The following is a 27309-nucleotide window of genomic DNA, read 5'->3' as shown; positions in this document are numbered from 1 at the left end:
GTTGATTTGTCACTTTATTGGTTAACAGGAGTCATTTATTCCCATAATAAGTGTGTAAAAAAGTGCAACAAGTGAGTCATGAACTCAGTCGGTCACAGCCTGTGCGCTCTGTCCTTATCAGGGTTCAACTCAAGAGTTCTGTGAAGGACTTTTATCAGCTGCAGCATTCAACCATAAAACCTACTGGATCACGTAAAAAAAATAAATAAAGCAGCTGCAACGATTCAGAGGGAAATACCAGCCGGCAGAATAAATACAATGCAGTATTGTGGAAAAATGTCAAGTGTAAATACTCAACAGGACTTTATCAGTTAGCGCTCACAAAAGCCAGTATCGTCCGGCGCCGGTATATCATGTGTTTAATTTCAGATGCTCTCCGGTTTCACCTCAGAAATAACCAGAGCAGTCGGCCATAGCGGACTTCTATTATAAAAAGTTCAACAAGTCCGTGTCGGCATAAAGGACTTTCTTTATCGTGACATTCAGCAGGTCAACTTTTAAACCTCGAAGTGACAAAATAAAACGTGACCACGTGGCTCTGATTGCGTTTGGGCGGACCAACAAAATTAAATGGATCAACTGATGAAAAGATAATAATTTATGGTTTGTTGGATGTGCAGCTCTTCAAATGTTTCACGGCCTTCTAAGGGAGCCGTATTGCGCAATAAACTGTATTACGAACACTCAAGGTCAGTGGCGCTATCAGCTCATTAAAACTTGGCAGCATAACTGCTCAGCTGGGGATCATAAAGCGCTTTTAACTCCATAACCACTACAGATCACTGTTTTTTTTTTAATTATTATTATTTTATATTTTGTTCTCGTTTTTTTCAAATTCTCAAACGTGCAGTAGTTACATTTACTTGATAACCGAGTTCAATTTTGCACACAATCTCAACTTGTTTTATGATATTATTCAACATGTAGCGAAGCATTTCTTATGATCTTTTTCTTGAGGGGGGGGGGTGACTTTTTCACTTTAGAAATTAGTGTTCACAGTGGAAACAAGTACATTTCCGTCATTAACTTGTTACATTTGGATAATAAATTTCAGCAAAAGCAGATAAACTGAAAACAAATTTGTTCCTGGAACCTTCCTGTTTGTGCCGTTTAACGTTTTTTTAATGAGATGTTAGAGTGTTTTTTCTATCTGTTTGAAATATTGAGTGCCATTGCAGTGAACTTTGTTAAAATATTGCTGCGCACTGCAGCTCAGCTGGCTAACATCAAGCTCTCCTGCTTACCAAAAAGACAAATTCATCTGTTTTCAGGCATATTAAGTGACAAAGAAATAGACTTTTTGATTATTAAAAGCAAATTCACCACCAAGAATAATCTTTTCAGATTCTCATGAGAGTCGAAGCGTAAAAGATATACTATTGTACAAAACATGAGTTCAATGAATTTAAAAAAAAAAAAAAATTCCTTCAGATTTATGATCAAAATAACAATAAATGAACGTCGTAGACAATATTATGTCTGTAACAACTGATAAGTCTTATTTCCAGCTGCTGGATGAAATATTTACTGTGGGATTAAAACAAAGGTAATGTGACACCATCCCGACTCCACTGAAGTCCACACGTTGTGTAAAAACCGAACGCAGCGATTTGCAAATCCATTTTCAGACGACATTCAGTTGAAGTCGCCACAAAAACAAGACGCTTCATGTTCACATGGAAAACTTTGTTGTGTTTCTGCAAATATTCACTCGTTTGGAATTTGATGCCTGCAGAATGTTGCAAAAAGATAAAAAATAAAATCAATAAAAATTGCCATAAGACAGTTGCATTGTTACGTGAAAACGCCAAAACGATGTTTTCATTGTTCAATTGTTCAATACCAAACATAGTATTTTTGCTACAGATGTTTCTGACACTTTGACCTGTTAAAATAAGTTTTAACAGGTCAAAGACGTCGTGTGTCGAGTGAATAATGTTGAATATGATTTTACGCATTCGTTTTACAAATGTGGAAGGTGTAAATCCTAATTAATCATAATGCAGTATCTTTTGTTAAAAAAAAAATAAATGTTTTCCAAATAAAACCATTGTGATCACTGTTGCGTCATGATGTAAACTGTCAACATATTAACAATTTAAATCATGTTTGGATGTAAATTTTTACAATATTAAAAAAAAATAGAAAAAGAAGAAAAAAGTTAGATTTCTATTTCCCAATAAAAATAAATTAATTGTTGTGTGTGGGCTGCAGATAACCCCTTTCTTCTGCAAAACTGATGATATTCTAAAAATAGAAAACTGTGTCAACTTACTGTGTACAACAATAAAAAAAAAATCACAATAAATTTCCAACAACAGCAGCTTCAGGTTGTGCACATTTTGCAGTCTTTTTTTCTTTTTAATTGTTATTACACTCTTGACTCCAGGAGAATTTGCTCGGCAACACTCGCTCTATCGGTAATTAACGGTGTTGGTCAGAGCATCCAGATGGACAATAAACGTGGGCTCCATATAAACTGATGCATGATGGGACAAATAAAGTTGTTTTATGTAAACAGGTGCCATAAAGCAAAGGCAGGAGCACATGACCCTGAGAGCGGCTTGGAGGTTGCAGGATATGCTAATCGACTAGCAGCAGCATCCCTCCAGTCCTCGTTTAGCTGTAAATCCGTTGCGGGATTTTCGCCAACGCATCCTGGCACTTTCGTAAACCTGCAGCGGAGCTTTTAATTCACCACGAAATTATAAAGTCAGCTGCTCTTCACCTCCCCTCAGAAGCGTCGGCGACGTCACCAAAAGCCTGCGCTTCACGTCGTTTGCTAATCTGACTGACAGGGTTTACAGCAGCGAGCCGGTTGGCGACATGTGAAGGCCCACGGGAGGCAGGTGGCAAATAAGCGCCATGATTTCTCCCCTCTCTCGTTTTTGGTAGGGAGAAAGTATTTGTTGCAACATGCAAGGGAGAAGTACAGTAAGTGCTTGCTGAGTCATAAAAAACTGTCACGTTGCGTCATGTCTACTCCTCTTTTTCCTGCTGTAAAATGCAAAAAATATAATCTGTCATGAACAGTAATATGACAGAATGATGACTTTTGGAGGGGGGGGAATCGACAAATTACTCCCTGTTTATGTTATCTACTTGAAACCTTTCTGCATAAACAGAAGTTCTCTTGTTTTTGTGTTCTCTTTGTCTTTCTTGTGTGTGATATTGAAGAAGAAATGGTTCCTGCCGTTTAGAAGGAAATGCCTCATCTTAGCAGGCAGATGAGGCCTGCTAAACCAGAAAAGTTTGGTAGGACGGGAAACCACCAAAAAAGAAATTCAAATTTAAATTCTGAAATACTTTATTGATCCCAAATGTGACGCATATTAATTCCAGGTTCTCCAATACAAAGTGGAAATATGAAAGAAGCTCCTCAACATTTATGAGACGGGTTTGATAGAGGCAACGCCAGCAACGATTCTTCTATTGATTATTATAAAGTCTGCGTGATTTTTGACATTCCACTTGTTCAGAAAAAGGTAAATAAAGCGGATACATTTTAATTAAATGAAAACTGATTCTGCTTTTTAAATTGCTTTATATAAATTTCGCTTTTCTGTAAGAAATACATTTTGGGGATCTGATGCCAATTAAATACAGAGCCAGTTTTGCAGGAACTGATACTTGATGTATCGTCACACTTCTGACTTTTAGGTGTTTTTGTAGTTTTTGCAAGTTCTGAATCATTTCTAATGGAAATCTGATAAAACAAGGTTTTTTTTGAAGGATTATTCCACCTGTGAGTCTTGTTGTCCACACCCCGCTGGGACATCGACGGACGCATCAAGTCGATATTCACTTCAACAGAGTGATAAATGAAGCACAAGCAAGGGGCGGGTTCATTCTGAATAACTCCTTTATTCGTGCTCGCGCTAAGTGATGACACCTCAGGCTGAGTAACCCAGAAGCCCAGCAGCACCGGCGTGACCTTCTCCTCCCTGAGGAGCAAAGGTTACTCTCTAACCGATGACCTGAGTTGTCTCATGTAGCTGTCCACACGCGCAGAAAAATACCCTGATTCAGTCTGTGTGGGCAGAGCACACAGTACAGAACATTTTATTCGTCATGTTAGCTGGTGACAGATTTGTGGAAAGTGCCGTTCTGACCTTGAGTCAGGCTGGGAGTTGGCGATGTATCATTTTTTGCGAAGAAAACGTCTTGTTTGGCTGAGCCGCAGAACACCTGATAACATTCCCGACTGAAACCAGATTGCTGGCTTGCTCACTCGCCCCGTGCTGCGTTAGAGTGCGAACTTGTTAACGGCTTCCTGTGCGTAGCGGGTTAGAGACGGACCTCCTGCTTTTCTCAGGAACACTGTGGCATCAAAAGAATTCCTCGGAAAAGAATGTTTCCAGAAACAAACCCGTCTTCAGGCGGCTAATTAATACTGATCTCAGTAAAATCTCTTAGTGATTAGATAGCTTGTCTATTCTGGGAGTGTTTTCATTTGACTTGCCTTTTATCATGTCATTATCAGCAGTGAGTATTCTTCCCAGCTGTTTCCAAAGTCCAGCTGAGGTTGGACAATCTTCTTTTGAACCAGTCTCTCTGCAGGAGTGTTATAATGAGAGATTAAATGATATACGGAGCACTTGCCGGGAAAATTTGTCCCTTTGAGTCTTTTCGCAAATTGTTAGGGGCGGTAAGACGTAAAATTGAACTTTTTTTTAGCTTTACAGTACAGACCAAAAGTTTGGACACAGCTTCTAATTGAATTCAGTAAGAAAGTGTGTCCAAACTTTTGGTCTGTACTGTATATCGTGTTATAAGAATGTTCCCCCACAAACATACGCGGGAATGTTTCTTTGGTTCTTTCATGCATGTTTGAGAAATACATTAATCTCCTGGCAACCAATCAGCTGCGCAAAACGCCTGGTTGGATCTAGCCCCGCCTTTCAGACAAAGCTCCTCCTCCCTGCAGCTGAAGCTTCTGGGCTTCCAGTTCACAGAGCAACCCTCTACATAACTCTCCCCATTTGTGCTAAAAAGACATCAGGAAAAAAATGTAGTCATTAACCAAAAAAGGGGGTAGGGGGTTGACATCAGATAAGAAGGTAAATAAATAATTTTTCATTCTGTCCATAAAATGATGATTACGTCCCCATGGACGGGTGATGGGGTCCAGAATGGACGGGTTGGTCTGGAAAAGGTTCTGCTTTACGTACCCGTCTCTTGTCCTCTAATGAGGACGTTATGTAACCAAAGCGAAGCAGATTTCAACCGGATGTCGGAGCTTTCCTGAACACCACACCTGTCGCCAGTACGAGTAAAGCAGATGATGAGAGCTGCCAGGACCGCTTTACAGGAGACCCCCAAACCATACAAACTAATTACCTCCAGATTTAATGTAAACATCCGGTAATTTATCACTGGATATTCGTCTTTCACTTGTTTTTTTAGATCCTGTGGTGACTTTCAGCCAGCTGAAGCTGAAGCTGTCAGAATCCCCCAGAGAACAGGAACACTCTTCTCTCTTCTTAGCTCAGATTTAAATATTCTAGTTTTACGTTCTTGTGTTTTATTTTCCCCCCGAATTGGTGAAATATTCCAGAAGCGTGGAACATGGATTAAGTTTTTGTAAAATAAAATGAAAAATAAAATAACATTAATTTAATTTAATTAGGGTTCATATGACACGTGCTTCTTGTGAAATAAAACAAACTAAACTCTGGGGCATGGCATTCATGATTCGGTGCTCAAAAAGAGAAGAATCATAGCAAGTTAATCAATTTAAACAACTGAAATCTTCGAGTGAAAATTACACGCGAAACTGTTGGATTCAAAAATTGGCCCAGATATTGTTTAATTATAGAAATAAATAAAAAATGAAATCATAAGTAGATCATCCGTTTTCCAGCTATGAGAAGGAACAGCCGTGGTAACTCTCTTTAGCTCGTAATAATTTAAGGTTTTAATTTAATTTTCTACATTTTTTTTAAACCTCTTCTGTAGCCATTATGAGCAGCAAATCTGAACTTCCTGTTGTTTTTGTGGAGCCATTTACCCTGTTAACTATTTTATTTGTCTTTATCTCTTCTGCTGCCACACAAGCAGAACATATGAATGTGTCTGTAGTCCTTCTTTCACAACATAAAAAAAGGATTAAATTTTTTTTAGCTGCATAGCTGAACTCATATCTTAGTTAAACAAAACAAAACACAGTCAGATGACTCATGCTTTAAGACAATGGAGGCATAACATTTTATTAATTTTAATTACACACAGTCAGTTTTAGGTGAAGCGGCTCCGCACTGAGTTGTTTACACGGCGTAGCTCCCAATTTAGCTAATGACAGCTACCAGTTACCAACTGCACATTATCACATCCTAGACGCCCAGACGTGTAAATAACTGTTAGAAGAAGTGACACGCTCCGTCCCTGGTGCAGGCTGGCAGGCACAACAACAAAATTACAGAGTATTTCCCGTTGCATTTGTTTTACTGACACGCTGGATTAACAGATATGGTTTGTTTTATCAGTCCTGGCAAAAACACAAAATCTTACCCGGTGGTTTTGCTGTTTGTTTCTACTGCAAACATCTTGGTACACTTGAAATAAGACAAAACTAGCTTACAAGAAGCTTTTCAGGAAGACGTAGGAGCTTGTTTTAGCACATTAATTCCATAATGATTATTTTTATTCCACTGACAGATTTTTTTTCACTTATAACAAGACATTGTTGCCCCATGTTTAAGTGAAAGAAAAATCTGCTAGTGGGACTTTTCAAAATCAATATTAAGGAATTATTGACTCAGAATAATCTCCATGTGTTGCTGAAATGTTTGTAAGTTAGTTTAGTCTTACTTCAAGTGTGCTAAGGTATTTGCACTCGAAAGTGGACCACTAGATTTTGTGGTTTTGCAGTGTTGTCCGAAAAAAAAACAAACAAGATTTCTTCTTTTTTTAAATTACCTGTTGCTATAGTTACTTTCATTTCCAGCCACTTATTACCGATGGGTACAGCTGCTATCTCATCTTATTGACCAAAAGCACCTGCACAGAGACTGGGTCAATAAAGAAAAATGTGAAATTCCAGCGTTGGGGTTTCAGACCAAACATCAGGTATTTGTGCCCTACATACTTTTGCCGTATATCCTTGTCTCCTGAGCAGCGTTTATCATCACTGATAGGACCAAGGGACAAGCCTTAATAGGTGACTCATTAGAACAAAGCTGGTAAAACATCTCCCCACATTATCATCTCTAAGGTTGAATCTTTTTTTTTTTTTAATGCACAACTATTGACTTTGTATCCTTTTCTGACTTACATGCCGAACAAGAGAAGGTTCAAACTCCTGCCAAGAATTCATACCATAAAAAAATACAAGCAGCAACATGAACCCAGGTACACTTGACTAAACTCTGTGATAAGTGGTTTATTTTCCATAAACATAAAACAGATGATACTGCTACTGATGAGACATTGTCGGCCATCAGATAAAAGCTACTCTCCTTCATCATGACTCCGATCTTTATTATTATTTTTATTAAAAATGAGTCACACATGAGTAGCTTTCCAAAAAATTATTTGTTTTTCATTTTTCCCCTTTGCTGAGGTTATTGAGTCGCTGTGCTGGGAATGGACTGTCGCAGGAGATGATAGAGCAGCGTGGTCCAGAAAGCGGTGAGGCACGCGCCCGATAGAGTCACGGCCAGATCGCCGGCCTGGCTCAGCCGCCGTCGCTCGTTTACGGTCAGCCATGGATTCCCCGCGGCTCTCCCCGGGTCGTCTGCCAGTTCCGCTTGGCTGACAGACGGCGTCCTCCTCCGCGGAGCGGATGCCCCGCCGCTCCTTTCTGTCGCACGCGCGCGCACACGTACAGGTAAAAAGACAAACAAGACATAAAAAAAAAAAAGAAAAAGAAGTGAATTAATCGGTGGGAAACAGTGCCATCTTGTGGTTACTGTTAGTATGTGGCCGTGTCAGTGAGCAAACGGCATCTTACCCAGACAGCCCTGCAAAGACACGACGACTACGAGGACAAATATGGAGACAATGGCGGCGTACGCCTGTGGAAAAGACAGGTTAGTGACTAAAATGTGCCGCGTTTTATCTCAACACTGCAAAAACACTAAAGCTTGCCAAGTATTTTCTACCTAGTTTCCCCACAAGCGGTTTTCTTCCTGATGCCGTGAGCTTCCAAAGTTCAATTTAGCATATTTTAAATATAACTTTATTTACTTATTTGTTTATTTTGATCTTGCTCTAATGAGGAGGATAAAATATTTGAGTCTTTTATTTTATGTTTTTTTAATGATTTTTAACATTTTAAAGTATTGAGCGCCTAGCAACTTTGAATCATTTTATATTTATTTTGTGTCACTCAAAGTTTCCTGTAACTGTAATCCAAGCTACCTAAAATCTACCTATTTTTACCTGGTGGTAAAAATAATGCTGACTGATTGACTGACTAGTGTTAATATGTTAGTACACTTGAAATAAGACAAAACTAACTTACAAGTAACCTTTCAGCAAGATTAGCTTGTTTTTGTGATTATTTCAGTATTTCACTTATAACATAGGAAAAATGTCTTGTTATAAGCGAAACAGTCTGCCAATGGAACAAGTACTTTTTTCATCAATATTAAGGAATTATTGATTCCAAACAAGCTAATATAGCTCGCTGAAAAGCTATATTAGCACTGAAAAAAAAAATTTGGTAACCCAACTTTCAAAAAATAACTTAATTTGTTACAAGTAATCAAATTACGTTTTTCCAAGAAAATATATTAAGATTAAGTTTTTGTGTAAAGCAAACATAACTAAAGTTTGACAAACTTAATTCAAATGAACTCTTTCTAAGGTAGTTTTGTCTTATTTCAATGGTGCTAAGATATTTACACTAGCAACTAGATCAAGATTACTTGGTAAGATCTTGTGTTTTTGCGATGAAAAACAAAATCTGTAATGGATTTAATGTTGAATTTACAGTGACTTTCAAAAAAATTCAGATCCCTCAAAATTCTCCACCTTGCTGTAGAAATGAAAGTACAAACCTGTATGTATTTTACTGGGGTTTTATGTGATGGACCAATGCAAAGCGGCAAGTCATTGTGAAGGGAAAAGAAAATGACACGTTATTTTTGTTGCTCATTATTTTTTCCCAGATAGCTCAAGCTCAGACAGATTGAATGGAGCGTGTCTGAGAAAAAGCAATTTTCAAGTCTTGCTGCAGATGGATATAGTTTGATCTAAACATTTCCAGTGTAGGAAGGTGGAAGACTTTGCAGGTTTTTGCAGTCTCAAGTCTCCCTGTGTATCTTTTCTCCCTCAAGGTGACGCACAGTGTTAGGTTGTTACACAAACATAGCATGTAGGCTAAAGATAAGAACCGTGGTTCAATCTGAGCAGAACCACTCCTTTTTACATGTTTGCTGTGTCTCCTAGATGGCTTGTGGTAATATAAAAAGTCAGAGAAGACTTCTTGTTTCCTACAGTGATGCACTGAGAGTAGTTCTGAAAAGACCAAGATGGGTCAGGGCAAGCCAAAGGTTTCTGACGGCTGGAGTCCACAATCTGCAGGCCAAGCTTAGAAATCTGACCAGTTAACCAAGCTGGCTATCTAGCTAGCTATGTAGCTATATGTCTATCAAGTTAGCTAGCTAGCTCTTCTCTAAAGGTCTTGGTGAACGAACAGGATGTACATATCAAGTGGAGTGTTTGTGAAAGTGAATGTGTTGGGCTTCTCCTTGGCACCCAGACAGTAATTGTGATTGCTATACAAGAAATGAACAAAAAGAAGACATGAAACAAGTTGTATTTCTATATGTACGGTAAAATTCATTCGGAGAAACAATCTTTACTAATTAAGCGACTTCTGAAGGCCGTTGGCTGCACATCGTTTTAATTTGATGCAACAGAACAAAGACGGCTAAGCGAAAAATCCACGCCGCATTTTAAATAACATTTCCTTTTCACTTCACAACAATGTTTTATTCTACGTTGGTCTGTCACATAAATCCCAATAATATACAATAGTGTAAGTACGAAAATGTGGACGGAGGAAAGAGAAACAAATAATTGAAACCTGAATTATTCTGAGATACAGTAGGACAAAAGCTTGAGATGTGCTACTTTGGGATTCTTGCTGCACGCAGTGTGCGGCGGCTGTCTCATGCTCACCAAAAGGAGCTGCGCTCGGCTCTGAGTCACGCTCCTCCAGGCTCTTCCCATCTGGAGTCCTAGCAGAGCTACAGCACACGGCGTAACGGCCTCATCATCCTCAATCTCCGCACATCTGAGCGACGAGGCAAAACAGTGCAAGATGTGTTATATCATGAGCTTTAATAAGTACAGACCCACCGCGGCGCATTACTGGCCACTGTAGATGGGAAGAAAAAAATTAAATGGAATAGATTTACGCCAAAAACAAAAAAAAAACTCAGACATTTTGAGACCGAGCTCAGAAAGATTCATAAAAAAAAAAACATAAAAATTTTTGAGATTGAAGTTGAAAATTTGCTAGATAAGATGGATAAAAACAAGAACATTTTCTGAGCTTCAAAAGTCAAATATTTGCGAGAAGAAGCTCAGAAATTTTGAGCATTTATGAAACTGTTTTAAACTCAGAAATTCTTAGATGAAATTCCTAAATGTATAAAATCGCAGACATTTTTAGACTAATTTAAAAAAAAAAAAAACAAGGAACGTCTGACCTTCAAAAGTCGAACATCTGCTGGAAAAAAATACATAAATAAAACTCCAAAATTTTGAACATTTTTGAAAATGTTCCAAACTCAATTTTTTTATTAAACTCAGAAATTTTAAAGAAAAAACTTAAGACATTTCAGAGTTCCAAAAGTCAACAAATATCCCAGAAAAAAAAAATTGAATGGTTGTTTTTTTTTTTTTTAAATACTCAAGACTCCAAATTTTAGATTAATCTAAAAAAAAAAAATACTTGAAAGTGTTTTGGAAGTTTCAATTTCAAAAGTTCAACATTTTTGGAATTTAGAAATGCTTAAAAGTCCAAATTTTTCTACTTTTAAAATTAGAAATGTATAAGTTTTTCTAGAAAAGTTTTAAAACATAAGACATTTTTATGCTTTTTCCAGAAAATTTCATTGACTAATCTCAACATTTCAGAATGTTTTTGCCTGAAATGTACCTTTTTTTTCCCCCCCTATCTCCAATGGCCTTACCACGCTGTTGTATTAGATAAGAGCGGAGCAGACACTTCCATTACCTGTTTAAAATCTTCTCCATCACAGCCTCCACTCCGTCGCCGCGTGACACGCTGAAGAAGTCAAGGACGCTGCGTGGAAGGACGTGCCCCTTTTGAGCCAAAACGGCTAAATTGAACATTCCCTGCGAGCCGGTGTGGAAAAACAGAACGATAACGGTTGGGCCGACGCCTTATTCACTCAGAAAGTCTCCAAATAATAACAGCGTGTAGCGCCGTTTGTTGGTTTTATTGCGCCGGGCCTCAAGCCTGTGGAAGTTTAATTAAGTTTATCATAGGGTGATGAGATTACAGCTCAAGTAAATCTGTCACCTGAGGGCTGCCCGCCAGAGCTGCTCTGCTATACATCGATACGGCCTGCTCAGCCAAGGATAATGAGTTCCCCCGTGTGCCGGCGGAGGAATAGTAGTAGTCTCCTATTTCCAGCAAGGCTATAAAAATAAAAAAAGACACATATTTGCTTGTTCAGTGACCAGACTGGAAGAGAAAGAGACGGAGAGGTTGGAGCAAAATGAAACGAGATGAACTCACTGGATGGATGAGAATCAGAGTTTAATATAGAGTGGTTGAGATATCTCCACCGACAGTCAGGACCAACGCCCAGCTCCTTTTTGGTAGGGAGAGAGCAGAGCAATAACGAGGGCGTGTTATCAGCCGCTAATAATTTCCCTCTGGGATAGTTCTCTTCATTTAGCATGTGACTGGAATTGTGAGCGATGTGTCCATTAGCTACAATCACAAACTCCAATTATGATGCGTTAAAATACGGGATTGAACCGGAGGAGGCGGGGAAAAGGGAAAGGCGTGTGTGTGTACCTCACACAGGTGAGCGGCGTTACTCTGGGCTAAACCCAGGCCGGTTTCGGCGGCCAGGATGTACTTCACAAGAGCTTCCTCCCTGTTGGCGGCGCCGCACAGCGTAAAGACAGGAGACAAAGAGCTCAGATCAGAGGGAAAGGGTTGCATCAACACGAGAGAAATAAAAGTGAACACAATTTTTTTATTTTTTTTCCTACCAGGCTCCCTGGAGGTGGGCCTGAAGAGCCTCCCTCATCATGAATCCAAGGTGGCCGTTCCATTTGCAGACGTTTCGCAGTAATCTGTGCGACGAGTTATATGAAAAACAATAACTTAGCAATTATTATTGTTAAAATAGTCATTCTTCTGGGTGTAATGTCTCTCTCAGCGTTCCACTTCTAGAGACTGAAAATTGTTGACAATTCCTCTTTGCAAAATAGCTGCTTGTACCGTCACAGCCTGGTGGGAAACAATATTTAATTTCAGTCGGTGTATTTCTTTATTGAATTGTCGGATTCATTTAGAAAATCTTGACACTTCAGTCAGATTGCAATGGGAGTGTCTATGAAAAGATTTATTTTTGGTTTTAGAGCCAAGCATTAACTTGCCCATCGTAGTTCTGGCTGTATGTTTGTTTTCCTGTGGGCAGAAGATGAGTTTGGACCAATCCATGATGCTGCCACCACCACACTTCCTTGTCAAGCACGGGTTTCTCTGTCTCGTCTGTGTGCCGACTCCAGCCTCAACCTGAATGGATTTTGCTGGACAATCTTCATTTCTGGTGCACCAGTTCCTTTACCAAACGTTTTTCTCCTACTCAGTTTTCTATAAATGTGCCTGAATGCAGAACTCTGTGAACAGCTAGCTTATTTAGTGACAACGTTTCGATTGTGTTGCTTACTGACTCAGAGTCAGAGACCGTTTAAAGGCTCAGAAAACCTTTGCAGGTGTTTAACTGTTGATGGTGTGACCATCATAAGTTTCTAACATTTGGCTTTTTCCACAATGTTACCATATCTAGAGACCCCGAACTTTGAGTTTTCATCAAATTTACAATAAATAAAGTTTGAAGGGTTTCAGCCTACGTTTATTAAACTTAAATTAGTGAGCAAAAATATTAAACATTTCATGATGTACCTGTATACACAGAGATGTACAGGTAATTCTGTCAAACTACTACTGGTGACCTCTGATTCTTTGCACCAGTTACTTCACTTCTCTCTTTAGGTCTTTCCGATGACACCAGGCTAAATACTGAAACGTCAAAATTCTCAGATTTCAATTGCTAATAAGAAGTTGGGGTTTTTTGGGGGTTTTGTTTTTACTTCTACTTCACCGTTATATGACAATTTGTGTTGGTATATCGCCTATGAAATATGTTATTTTGTGATTGTGATATAAAATGTGAAAGGGCTCGGGGAGTAGATCAGTTCAAAAAGCAGCAGGAGCAAACCTGCTCTTTGTCCACAGAACCTCTCTGTGTGCCAGACAACAATGCAATGGCAACAGCTCGTATTTTTAGATATGCAAATGCTGCTTTCTGACCTTGAATTAGCCACCGTCACTGAAATTGGATAGCACCGAGCTGCAGGCTACGGCGCAACGGCCCATGACAATGCTTTCTTCACCAAGCTAATGAAAAGCCCCTTACGTCACGGCCCTCTCCACGTCCTGAGAAACCCCCCGCAGGCTTCCTGTCGAAAGGTACCACGCCGCCTCCACTGACGCGGCCGCGTGGCCGAAGCGGGAGGCGTTCAGGAACTGCTCGAACGCGGCGCTCTGCGGATGGACGTAAAGACACGGATCAAAGAAGAAGCAAAACGATTACAACTAGGCTGCGGAACTGATTGTAAGGGTTTGAAAATCAAAAAAAAACCAAAAAACCTCATTCCTCCACGGCTTGTCTGGGTTTTCCCCGGTGAGATGATAAATTCCCAGGTTGAACATCCCATCATCGCTCCCATTCAGGGCGGCTTGTTCAAAGTATTTTGCCGCATTTCTGTGGTCCTTCAGCACAATCCCATGGTACCAGCCTAAGCCGTTCAGGGCATTAATTGAGCCCTGAAGCGTGGGGGTGGGGGAAACAGACAGCGGTTTTCACAGTGAGCTCCTATATGGAGTAAACACACCGATTGATTGCTGTTCCCTCACCATCGCAGCCGCTTTCTTCAGCAGCTGAAAACCTTGAGTGTAGTTTCTCCTCACTCCCTGGCCCTGAAGGAATCAACATCTATCAGCTAATCAATATGTGTCAAAACAGAGGCGGTGCGCGCACAGAAGCACAAACACACACACAGACACACATGCAGGCAAACAGTACTGTGTTCCATTCAGTCGTAAAATAAGGTCCTTATGATTTTGCACGACCTTCATTAGCAGGATGGCGTAGTCGTAGACCGCCTCGGGATGCTTCATTTGCATGGCGCTCCTCTCAAACCACTTCACGGCGCTGGCGATGTCTTTGGAGACTCCGTTTTGTCCCCAGTAAAGCATTGTTCCCAGACGTCTCTGAAGTTAATAGAGTTTTTATTAGTCTGTTCTGGACGCCGACTCCACCACTGACCGCAGAGGAGACGTTACTCTCCCGTGCTTTTTATGCCCCTTTCCACCAGACAACCACACGAAACTCAATTGAATGATAAATGCCGTGAATTTGGACTTTTGGCTGGGGTGTGTATGTAGCCGAACACACCTGAGACTCCAGGTCTCCCCTTTCCGCTTGGTATTGTAGATATTGAAAGACGTCACTGGACTCGTCCGTCAGGGAGTTCAGATCGTCTTCGTCGCCTAAATAGATCAAGTGAGGTGTGTATTGCTGCGGGGAAGAGAAACACGGTGATTACGGTGGTTAAACTTGTTAAAGCACAAAGTGGGTTTTTGTTAATAATAAAACTTCCCCTGTAAACACTCACAGCCATTAGATATGACACATCTCCCTCGCTGATTGCATCATTATCATTCATTAGGCAAATTTAATATCCAATCAGTGCAAATCAGCCGCAGTGTTCAGTTGTCTGCCAGCCACTGAGACACACACCTGGTAGGACGTTCAATATCAATCAGATAGATTTGAGGCTTTTTCCGAAGCGGTTCGACTTTTCCATTTTTTAAGGATGAATGATGAAACAACCTATACTTTTTGTAACTAATTCTAGTTTTAAGAAATGGTTGAATTTCTCGTCTAATCTTTCATTCCTCAACAAAGAGTATTTAAAAATCCCCAATGAGTTTAGGATTCTGGTTTTCTTTTATACCAAACACGAAGACGCAGCATTAATTTTCTACGCACCACAAATCTGGAGCAAAACACAGAGCTCCTTTAAATCAAGGCTAAAAACCCACCTGTTAAGAGTTGCCTTTGATTATTACTAACTGAAAACATTGACCAACACATTTGATGTACATTGCTTGATGATGTTGACGAAAGCATTTAACGTACATTGCTTGTGTCACAATTGGCGACTTTATGATGTTTTCATGGTGCAAAGAACTTTGAACTCCCACGTCGCTGAAACGCGCAACACAATCAAACCCAACAGCGACATCAGAACAAGCCGATTAAAAGTGTGCGAACTAAACCACAAGCCGAAGAGTTCGCAGAGGTGCAGAGCTAAACAGAGACCCAGATGTGTTTTTAGATGCTTTGAATATTCATGATTTATTCCACAATTAGTTTCGAGCACAAAAATATCTCTCTTCTGAATAATGAGGACGGCGTGGGTGTGGTTTGATCCGACTTGACTGACAGTTCTGCAGTCACAACAAACATGGGTATAGAGTTGAGCTCCGACTGAAGTCCCTCTTTAAAAAATACATCTCTGCATTTTAGTGAGTTGTTGCAAACGTTTCTAAGAATAGATGATTGTTGCACTTTGATCTGATTTTGTCCTTTGGGTCAAACTTTTAAATCCCTCTTTTTTTTATTTTTTTATTCATCATTATTGTTTTCGTGCTCCATCGATTCCCCCGTTCAGGATGAAGCAGACAGCCGGATCTCTCTGGTGTTTTCATACACCTCTCTTCATTAGATGGAGCTTATTGAAATACTGGCAGAATAAACAGGAAATCAGAAGGAAGCAGGCTTTTCTCTCGTAGCGGGGCCTCTTATCTTCTGAGTGCTCTCTGGCATTCATCAAGACGGCTTGATTTCTAAATGAAGATTTAGCGCTCATCCATTCTCCCTTTTCCTGCAGCCTCCCCTCAGTCCAGCTGGCTGGACAAACAAAGATGCAATTAATCAAATTTTTTGAATCGGTACGTTTTAGAAAACCACCGCCATGTGTGACGCACGTTTTATCTGCTGGGAAAGAAAAAACTCCCCATTATCGCTTTTGAATTCTCATTCTAACAAAGCGATGAGAAGCAGATTGATACTGGTGTCAGTTTGGGTAAAATTTGAACTGCATTAATCACACCTGCTTTGTTCATTAAGGTGTCGAAACAAATGGCAATTGCAATTTCTTACGGGGTGTCACTTTAAGTTGTGATTTTCTTAAATTAGAGTGAAACGGACCGGCTGCTGGGTCTGGTTTTAGAAAGAGCTGACAGACTGACAGCAAAATCAATTTCATCTTCTTCCTGAAAAAGAAACAACAGCAATAGGCAGAAAAAAGGCTGCGCTGACCCAAACAGGCCGGACTGCTCGGTCTAAATAACAAAATGATGAAATCGTAGATCATTCCTAGTAACGACCATGGGTTATGATCGTTTTGGGTTTTTCATTCCAGTTTAGTTTTGTTCTGTTGTGACTTTCGTTGCGAGTTTTCATTTGTTTTTAGAGTGGGATTGCTAGTTTTTATTAGTTCCTATTACTTAAATATTGTTTTGTTCTTATTAGTTGTAGTAGTTGGCTTTTTTCTCCGATGGTTAATTTTTAGGCGCAAAATTCAAAGATGTCAAAGTACTGTATTACGATTATGCATACATCAACTGGGTAATGATTAATCAACAGACGACACAATTTTCAAAAAGACGTATTCAATTATTGTTGAACAACCAGCTGACTCTGGAATTTTATCTCAACTTTTGCTGCAGCCTTTTTGACGTCCAGCTGCAAGGAGAAGTACGAAGTACCGTAATATTCAGACAGCTGATGTAAACTGTTTAAAAGGCTAATAAATGGATTCATAAACACAAGAACAAAGGATATTACATATATAATTTCAGTATATTTTAGTCAGTTGAATAAACACACAACTTAATTCCAGTTATAGTTTTTCCCCAGTAATCACCATTTTTACTTTTTCCGTTAACTAAAATGTTTCCGCTTTTGTCATTTCGCTAGGTTCAGTTAGCTATGACAACTTTAACAACGACAACCTTTATCTTATAATGCTAACGATTCAACAAAGTCGCAGCGATTGCTACCTTATGTTCATGTGTCCGCGATCTGTCGATGCTGCTCTGGGAGCCAACGTTGGAGTAGTAGCCGTAAGCCACGTCCATGTCTTGAGGAAAACCGTCGAGTCCGTGTGTGTGCTTGAACCCTGCGTGCATCAGGGCAAAACGGTCGTCACCAGCTGCACCAATCAAACTGTAGGCGTGACCCTGAAACAGATTGAACGTTTCACCAACTTAAATTTAAGACTTTTTAAAACCATTATGAATTACCTGCCGGTATATCATGACAGAAGTGTTCAAGAGAAAATCTCTTATGCTATATATAGTAATGCCAAACTTTTTTAGCATCGTACAAGTTGGTAACAGAAGTGAGCCAGTGGCGAAGACAAACATCATCCAGCCACCGGGCAATAATTGTTGTCTGAGTCCCAAGGTGAGAAGAAGTAAGAGTAGAGAAAGCAAAGAAGGAGAGAGAGAATTACAAGAAAACACCCTAGAAGTCTGCTTCTACACCTGCAGAAAGCAAGAGAAAAAAAGACCACAGAGAAAACCTGTACAGCTACAACATCACTGAAAAGCACACATTACAAGTTAACACAAGACTTGCCGCAACACAGAGTTTATCTGAAATCATAACAGTTTATAACATTTATAACAGTTCTTGTAAAGGATGAACTGACAGTGGGTTGGAGGTTCACCTTCAAGAAGAACAGTGACTCTAAACGTGCAGACATACTTGTAATGGTCTAAATCAAAGCCTTATATCACAAAATGGCCTAGTCTAAGTCCAGACCTGAATCTAAACATGTGGCGGTTTGAAAAGAAAATGTAAGAATTGAATTTAAATTTCAGAACATTTTGAAAATGACGCATCATTCCCTTCCACTTCACCGTAGAGCTCTACTTTGTGTGTGTCCTATTAGATGAAATGCTAATGAAAAACACAGTTTGCAGGGCATGGATTTTACCTTTTCTTGATCGGCCGGGTGACCCAGGCCAGACAGGTAGATGGTGGCCAACAACAGAGACGCTCTGTGATTCCCAAAGCAGGAGGACGCCTGCAGCAGAACCATCGATTCGGACGGGATCTTTATCTGCTTCCCTTCCACAAGGAAGATGGTGCCAACCGTTAGCTCGAACAAAACGCTTCCGAGGCGCTTCACGCCCAAACGCTCTGCCGGAACAGATCAACGGCGTGAACGGCTGGATAAAAAGGTGTACGTTTTCTTTACTTGGCATGCAAATCTCTGTCACCTCTCTGGATAATCTCCTCCACTCCTTGCAGGAAGAGAAACAGCGTGGCGTGTTTCTGCTGTGTTTCCACGCTCCACGTCTGCGCGCACGTTGCCTCTCTGTTGTCAAACTGACCCCGGCGTCTCAGAGGGTCGTAAGAGCAGACGGCTGAAATAAAGGGGGAAGAAGAAAACATTCCCTGCAGCTGTGCGCTTGGAGTGTTCGCGCCTTTAAAATCAGACTCACACAAGGTGTTTCTCTGTAGATTGGCTGCAACGTCACGTTTTTGGGACATGTCAAAATAGTGTCTCACCTTTGTCAGTCGGGGACAGAAGGCGACTCTCGGCCACTTGGTGCAGAAAAGCTTTCGCCAACGTCCTCATTTCCTGACACGCCACGTGAGCCCTGTCCAGCTCCTGCGCTGTGGACATGGGGTGAAGCTGATTTCTTATCTGGGACATGAAAAGCAGTGGAAGTTAAAACAGGAATGGACAGTCGAGGAGTGGGACAAACACCCGTTTGTGATTTGCAGAGTGGAAAATGTCACCTCGTCGGTGCCGAGACGATAATACTTGAAAGGCCCAAAGTAGCCGGCGAAGCCCTGCATGTATCTGCCTCCTCCAATCACAAAGTATCCGTCTGTGTCGTCGAAGTGGATGCTGTTCCGAAATCTGAAAGATTTTTTAAAAGTATTTAAAGCTGTGTGGTCAAACTACATAATGACATACCAAACAGATTTTTCCCTCAGTGCCTTGCTACAGAAATCACACCCTCACCTTCCAGAAACAATGGGAAAAATCATTTTTTGCCAAAAGTTTTTTTTTTTTTTTTACCTCTAGTAGAAGCAAGAAAAAGGGACAAGGATTTTTTTATTGTTGTTTTTTTTGGTAAATCACTTGTGACAAATAATGACTTAGGCCAACATGAAGGGGAGGATATTTATGTTACTTACTGGAATTTTGTGTGACAAAGAGTAAAATTCTGAAGTGGAAGATTTTCTTTTTTTGATTCTTTTTTATTTTCAGAAAGACAAATCTGAATAGTGTGGCATTCATTTATTTTACAAGCTTCCTGAGTCAATCATTAGGTGCAGTGTTGGCTTCCCACCAGACATCGCCAATAAGATCAATTTTGGCTTAACCTGGGCAAAGTAAAGGATGTCATGTTGCTTCGTTTTAACAACAGCTTCCTTTCTGCTGCTGTCCCTTAAGGGCCTTATTTGTGGAGAATAATGTAGTAATTGATTAATAAGTAATTATTTTAGTTGTCGACTAATTAATCAGTTATTCTCACGTTGAATTGCTTAATTTGGGTTTAAAAAATGGCACGTTCTGCAGTGTGTTTCATTTAAGCCTTCTTTACACTATTTCAGAAACACATTAAAAATGCAAATAAACAAATAATGAAATTGTACTGTCTAAAATTCAATAACAGCATTGCTTTAGTGAACGCTCGGTCATTTGTAGCAAAGCACTCATCTGCAAAATAAAATACTTTTAACATCAACATGAGAATTTTCTTTTTCTTTGCAGAGTTTGAACTGGATTAAGCCAAAACTAAGCCACCTGATGCATTCTGGGTAAAGAGTATTTTCAGATAAAGATGTTTTTCAGTCTTAAATACAAATTGTATATTATTTTGCCCAATTTTAGCTTAATGTTGAGTGTGTGATTGTCTTTTTCTGAGTCTGTATACGCCTGTTGATGATTAATTGATTACCAAATTAGTTGACGATTATTTCAGTAATCGACTAATCCTTTTAATTAATGCAAAAACCATTAGTTATCCTTTCAACAGATTCTCCCACCTGAGCAGCAGGTCTCTAGCGCTCCTCCACAGACACCATCTTATGGTGTAAAATAGTTCAGGTGGACGATCATTTGTTGGTAGGGCTGCAGTTGTGTTGTGCTGTTTGTGTTGTCATATTGATTAATAACGTTCAAAGTTTGGATTTTTTTTTTAACTACATAACCCAGCTTAAATCTTTAAACCCTTGATCTGTGTGCTGTGTTCCTCCATGATGCCGTTTACTCAGTAATGTTTTCTGAGGCCTTCACAGACTGGATTTATTGAATCTGAGATGGGAATTCACTAATGTAGTGGTTGAGGAAGGCCTCGGGGTTTGGTTAGGGGTGTCGGATTAGAGGGGGATGGACAGTTTTCAGAAATGATTTGAGATCTTTTTCAAACACTAAGACATTTTATCTTCTTCACAATTATGCACCACAGCGTGTTTGCGACAACAAGACAAAACGTAAGGGCAAAATTTGTGTTTTTCCCCCATGGATTTACATAAACAAACTGGTTTTACTTACACGTATTCAAATCTGTGGCTCTTAGCGTCCCATGTTACGTTCAGCAGCACCTGAGAGTCCAACATAACAAGGTAAAAGCTCAGCAAAGAAACAAAAAGAAAGCAAAAAAGACCCCCCCAAAAAAACTACTGAACTGTGGACAACTTCAAATTGAAAACAGAGACTACAATTGCCTTGAATCTCCCAGTTGGAAAGGAACCATCGTTCAAGATCTTACAGCAGGAAACAAAGAGCCCGACCAGCAGACACGGCTCAGGAGGAAACGGATGATTGTGCTCGCTCAATTTCAGCTTCAATTCCTCCTTCGCCCACCCAAAACCGCATGTTGGTGCTTTTTTTCCCCTTTTACCTTGGAGTCCAGTATGTAACAGTCCAATCTAATCCATTTCCACAGGGGCAACATTAAGTGGGTTCGAAATGCTTCATCTTCCCCGGTTGTCAGGCGGGCCTGAATTATGATGTCTCCTGCACAGAAGATATGACAGTCATACATTTCGCCAGAGGAAATCCAAAGCTCTTTATTAATACATAACGCAGTCTGTTCCTGAGTCGCGCGAAACACACACATCATCGCTCGCGCTCGTCTCCCTGCAGCCGGGGCCCCAAATCTTCCACGGCAGGATGTGTCTACACAAGCTGCTGTGACCCACCTGTTTCTGAGAGCTGCATCAGCACCGAGTCAAAGAGATGTTCCTTATCCACATGATGGATGATCCCGCAGTGCTTCTTCTGACACCATTTCAGCAGGTAGATCCACACGGAGAAAGCGGTGCTGGAAAAACAAACAACAAGGCGTGATTGGACAAATCGTTTCTTCACCCAGTCAGGCGTGAGGGGTGAATTTCAAAAACTCTCTGCTTGTCTGCTAAAGGCAAAAAAACCCCCAACAACAAACGCCTGACCTTGCTTTCTTGCACTGACCGTAAATAAAAAGCTTATATGCTTGGATGAAGAGGCTTGGCGGAGCTCATAAAGTCATTTAGAAAGATGGTGAATTACAAGTGAAAGCTGCCAGGGCTTTTGGACAGAAGCTGAAAGAGAAACAACCCCTGACCTGTGGCTGCTCTCAACACACACCGCTGCATCAGACACACACTGCCGTCACCTGAAGCGAGCGTCTTTATGGTGTTTATCGTGTAAAAGAGAAAAAAAGCGGCTTGCTTTTCTTTCTTTCTTTTTTAAAGCATTTGGCACAATACGTGCAGACGCAGCACGGGGTGCCTAGGGGAGGTTCTGTCGCCCGCTGTGAGGGTGAACCCTGAGCAGAACAAAAGAATGAGGTAAATTAGGAGTCGCTGAGCGAAGCCCACCTGGGCTCAGTCACGGCGTGAAGACGGACTCTCTCCAGGGCACCGCTGATGAAAGGCCGGAACCGGCGGACCACCCCGAAGCGCTCTCCGGTGCTGGCCAGGGGGAACTTCAGCAGATCTACCACATCTGTGCAGAAACACGGCATATTAAAGACACGGTTAGGAACATTCGGTCCAACGCAAACATCATGTGTTCCATTGCAAATTTTCTTCCACTTTCTTTGTCTTTTTTTGTCACACTTAAATGTTTCAAAACATTTAAATACTAAATGCAGAATAAATTGATATTATTTATTTATATATTTATATTATTTATTGAAGGAAAAACTATCCAAAAGAATCTCACCCTAATTGAAAATGCCTACTTTGCTCAATCTTTCCATTTCCTAGTCCGTTTTTACTTGGCTTACCACCTAGCTGCTGCTAGGCCAGTAAAATCATTTAATTACACCCTGTTGACAACACAAAGTGGGTTGAAAGCCCTCAAAATGCTGCTTCATGCTCAGATTTAAAAACATCCAGTGTAGACATCTCTGTATGGGTGGATTATTTGGCTTGTTGTTAGGTAAAGATAAAGGTAATTTTATTTCTATAGCACATTTGCAGCAACAAGGCAATACAAAGTGCTTTACAGGAATTAAAAGGAAATACAAACAAAATAACCAACCAAAGGAAAGAGCAAAACTAGACAAAGAATCTAATGTTGATCTAAAGTATGTAAGCCAGACACTCCTGTTCAGGGTTGCTAACTATCTGGTCTAATTCCATGGAGTCTAATATTATTAGACTACATTTTAGGAGTCTAATAATGTTGATCCAAAGTATATAAACTAGATACTTTTCTTTAGGTTGGTAGATTAGTATAAGTAAGTGTCCTCTGGTCTAATTTCATTTCTGGGTTGGAAGAGCAGGAGTCGAAAACGTTGTAGCTAAGGTAGTTTTTCTGGATTCTAAATTTGTTCTAATCCCTGTTCTGGGTTGATGGATAAGTAAGTATTCTCTGGACTTTCTAAGTGTGCTCAAAATTTGTAAAAGTAATGAGTACTCTTCAGTTTCTAAGTAATAATAAAAACTGTTGACATCTCTTCAGTAGCTTCACTGTAACACATTGCTGCTCAGAACAATGTTGACATGCTCAGTACTCGCTTTCCCATTGTACCGGTAATATATTAAGAGAAAACGACAGAGTGATTAAGGGTGTAAACCTGTCTCATGTGGGCACTGATGGAGCCTGTCGCTGGACGTCAGCCACGCGAGTTGAGCGGACCATGACGGGCACCCAGCGGGGGCCGTGCCCGGCCACAGCGAGAGCCGCACGACCCGCTGCACTTTATGAATTCCCGCCACGGAGCCGATTTCACTGCCTCCTTTCAAATCATCCAACCGAGCTCGAAGTGTCACGTTCTGGGTGTCTGCCGCGCTCCCGTGGACCAGGCGGCGGTGATGGGACACGGACGGAGGCAATCTGAGCAACACCTGCTGGACCCGGAGCGTTTGAGGTGTGCTGCTGATCCATTTCCTCCTGAAGACCACCAGATCCGTCTTCCTTAATGTTGACAGCACGACTTCCACCGCGAGCCGACACGGCCTGGAGCACCGATACCGCACACGGACCACTGAGCCGTCTGCCACTCTGTCAGGGACCGAGTCGAACCCTATGAAACTGTCAGGTGCGGCGTCATCCCCGTGGGTCGAAACGCCTCGTAACGCAGACGCTGCCTGGGTGAAGTGAGGGGGGGAAAAGAAATTACATCAGTGTTATACAGAGAATGACAAATGCTGTTTTTAAGTTATTCCACTTTAAGAAAGAAGACAAACTACATACTGGACCATTTGTTGCTGTATTCTGAGTCAGAATGACACATTTGACAAGATCTGGGGCCATTTCCAGACTTCTCTGCATCGAACGATTATTTTTAGCAAACGATTATTCTGACAATCGATTACTTGGATTAAAATATGGCCACATCCCTTCTCGTTTAACCACTTAAGTCTTTTTTACACAATATAAGAAGATAAACATTTTATTGCCTAAAATGCATTAACAATTTTTTTTTTAGTTTGCGCATCTTCATTTGTACCAAAGGAGGAATCTGGAGCAGAAAAACAATTTTCTCCATCAAGATGTGAAAAGATCAAGCCTTTCTGCTTGACTTGACATCCACACAGTTACCTGTTGATTTTTGAGTTGACCAATTAATACTTGGACAGCAAAAGGTGCTTAATAGGAAATCTTTTTATTTATTTATTTATTTAAATGTTACCTTTATTGATTCTCAAGGAAGCATCATTTGCATGACCTTAGGCCTCTACATCACAAACCTAACTTCAATATTTGAAATAAGGTGGACAAGAAGACCATTACATTACAACAGTCAAAACAAAAATGCAACTCCACTTCCCTGACAAAGATTATAATGCAAGGAGTAAGAGAGAGTGTGAAAGAAGAAACAAAAAAAGGAGAAAAAATGTAGTTAGAAATGTAAAAAGCAAACCACAAAAAGAAAGAACACACCAACGAAAAACGTAGTATTAAATAATCATGAAGTATGTCTGTCATAGGAGAGTGGATTATCCAGGAGATTTCATCAAGTTTGGTCTCTAAAAATGAAATCAGATCTTTTAAGTTTCACAGAGTCGCTGACAGAATTGTTCAGTCTTGTGATTGAGAGGCTGTTATTTTTTCCGTTTTATAGCTGGTTTGACTAAAGCCAACTAAAGTTGGTTTGTCTTGTTGTAACCATTTTCCAGTAAAGTCTTTCTTACTTGCTATTAATAAAATAGTCATCAGATATTTCTTTCTTTTTGAAGCTTCTTGAGGAATTACGCCAAAATACATAAGTTTGATCTCCAAAGGAATGTTCTGCTTGAAGGCACTATTGATCTCATTTATCTATTTATCTTTTATGATTGGGCCGTCCCAGAAGACACGATAATGGTTTGGGTTTTGATTTCTACTTTTTCTCCAACATGTAGGTGGATTTCCATCATAGTGGCATTTCTGAGCAGGTGTGATAAAGAATCTTACCAGATTATTCCAAGAAATCTGTTTAAAACACAATTTGAGCCAAGCGAAGTTATGTTTTTGTCTTGTATGCAAAATTCATATTTTGCAACGTTTTGGCTTAGTTACTGCCAACTATGTTGACCTTTCAGAAATCGGCCCTTCTTTGAGTCTGTATACTCCCTAAACAATCAATTACAAAATTAGTTTATTATCATGTCAATTATCAATTAATCACTATTAATCCAATTAATCGCTTCAACCCTAGACATATTCTTCAACTTTAAAGATCGGTCTATTTCGCTACCACTGTCCTTGCTAACTCTTGCTGTCCACAAACAAAATAAAGAACAAGAACAAAAAACTCTATGAAGACTTTTAACTACAACTTTAACTTTGTATTGTGTCACAGTTTATATCAGTTTAACCCTGTTATGGAATTGTGTTGAATATATGCATCAATTGGCTCCCTTGGTAAGCGTCTAGAACAAAAAAAACCCTTCAAATAAATTCTGAATTTACTGCAGCATGTTGTGAAGAGTTTGTTTTTAGCAACACAAGTTGCATAAATAATGCAGCCATTAACAGCTAAATGTAAATGATTATTTTCTGTGATACATAAATATAACAAATTGAATTTTCGCGGCTCTCTGAAGAACCGAAGCAAAGAGCGGCATCTTGTGTTGACCAAGTATCCATGGCAACAATTTGTTATAATCTTCATCACTCTTGATTAAGGATCTTTTTAAGCTTCCTTCTTTCCCTTCCTTTAGGAAACATTATTAAAGGTCATGGCATCGCGAACTCACCAGGAAACTTTGGAAATCTCCACCAGAAAACTCAAAATGGGTCATGATTAGGTATTTTTTTTAAACAAATATTCAAAAAAATATGGCCAAATCAACAGAAATCACTAGCCAGTCATAAAACCAATCTTTCATCAGACACGCATGGCTTCTCTGGGTATTCCAGCTTCCTCCTGCAGGAGGAAGGATTTTATTTCTTCGCCAAATATATGTGCTCAAAAACAGCATTGTATTTTCATACAGATGTAATAAAAGATGCATCTATTTTATGGCTTTTGATTCATCTTCATCTAGGATGAAAACAGACTTTGAGAAAATATTAGACACATTTATCCTGCAAACTAAGTTGATCAGATATCCACCAGTCATCACCTTGATAAAATAATGGCCTAAGTTATTTTTAGCCAAAACTGATTTTGGCAAGAAAATCACCACCTCTTTATTTCCAAAATATTTTTTAGGCACAAAAAAATTAGTCACTTTTGACAAAAGAAAAGGACTTTGGCCATTATTTTAGGAAGGTAGTGACATTCAGCTGGGCTCTGACAGCGGATTCCTGTAGTGTAAAATAACACTGTGGACAGAGTGACAGTAAAACCAACTCATAATAAGGTCAAAACTAATTAAAAGTTACGTTCAAAAATATTTTTTAAAGTCACAGGAAACATTTAGATTCAAGAATACCGACACATTTAGGTGAATGTAAGGTGAGCTTATTGTTATTTAGTCATTTTCACATGTGTGTTTACTCAGGACTGAATGTATTATTATTAAAATGAACAGTTCTGTTAGATATGCTTTCAAGAACATAGCATGTTTGTGAAGAAACTGATCAAATCTAATTATAGTTACAGCTAACGTCAGGGAGGTAAAGTGAGACAAAGTTGCTTACCAAAAGGAAACAAGCAGTGAAGGTAAATCCAGAAACGCTGGTGTGAAACCAAGTCATTGTGAAAGCGGGTTAGAGCAAAGTGGGACATGAAAATAAATATTTAAACTTTCGGTTCATTGTTTCTCTATCAAGAAAACGTAGCTTCCTCTGGCTATCCGACACCTGCCGGTTGCGTCTCAGACAAACAGCACACACCCTGCAAAATGCGGCACTACCTGATATTCTGGTGTGGCAGGTTCAAGGTTCAGCATGAATCACCTTTAAAGAGAAAGTGCTGTGCTGGAAAGGGCTCGTCTGTGCAGCGCCGCCACGAAGCTTCACATTGACATCATGTGTTATTCTGACAGGGATTTGATCCATAGGACTGCTGCATCAAAGAGTCGGAGTTAATTTAAAGTGCTCGAGCCAAGGCTTCAACATCAC

The 27309-nt window shown here is 40.0% G+C and overlaps 1 protein-coding gene across 3 annotated transcripts; it reads right to left on the bottom strand.

Moving 5' to 3' along the window:
* Nucleotides 1-7361: 7361 nt before the first annotated feature.
* On the bottom strand, nt 7362-27055 carry LOC122838834 (protein sel-1 homolog 3-like). Of its 3 annotated transcripts, none has more exons than XM_044129815.1 (24): nt 26887-27055; nt 23390-23903; nt 22185-22311; nt 21525-21646; nt 21224-21339; nt 20875-20924; nt 19107-19230; nt 18873-19011; nt 18581-18727; nt 18295-18500; nt 17354-17533; nt 14679-14801; nt 14354-14494; nt 14138-14200; nt 13871-14047; nt 13638-13765; nt 12205-12288; nt 12005-12086; nt 11720-11795; nt 11501-11619; nt 11192-11313; nt 10129-10243; nt 7952-8015; nt 7362-7801 (listed from the first exon to the last, which is right to left on the bottom strand). In XM_044129815.1, exons 1-24 carry the CDS (start codon nt 26941-26943, stop codon nt 7563-7565), a joined length of 3315 nt encoding a protein of 1104 aa, XP_043985750.1. In that variant the 5' UTR covers nt 26944-27055; the 3' UTR covers nt 7362-7562. The 3 variants fall into 3 exon arrangements, with proteins under 3 accessions (XP_043985750.1, XP_043985751.1, XP_043985752.1); XM_044129816.1 differs by having other exon boundaries at nt 18873-18975; XM_044129817.1 differs by having other exon boundaries at nt 23390-23899; nt 26887-27053.
* Nucleotides 27056-27309: the final 254 nt, after the last annotated feature.

This window comes from Gambusia affinis, linkage group LG10 (genome assembly GCF_019740435.1).
Source record: "Gambusia affinis linkage group LG10, SWU_Gaff_1.0, whole genome shotgun sequence".
NCBI classification, from domain to species: domain Eukaryota; kingdom Metazoa; phylum Chordata; class Actinopteri; order Cyprinodontiformes; family Poeciliidae; genus Gambusia; species Gambusia affinis.
Note: the sequence above shows the minus strand (reverse complement) of the source record. Positions and strands in the feature narration are given on the sequence as shown.

What these genes read in the sequence shown, in the direction of transcription:
- LOC122838834 (XM_044129817.1), bottom strand. Translation starts at nt 26,974, where the DNA reads ATGTCCCACTTTGCTCTAACCCGCTTTCACAATGACTTGGTTTCACAC. An exon ending in TCAGTGCCCACATGAGACAG is followed by an intron (nt 22,312 to 23,389) that starts GTTTACACCCTT and finishes GTTTCTGCACAG; the next exon opens with ATGTGGTAGATCTGCTGAAG. An exon ending in ATGGAGAAGATTTTAAACAG is followed by an intron (nt 10,244 to 11,191) that starts GTAATGGAAGTG and finishes CTCGTCGCTCAG; the next exon opens with ATGTGCGGAGATTGAGGATG.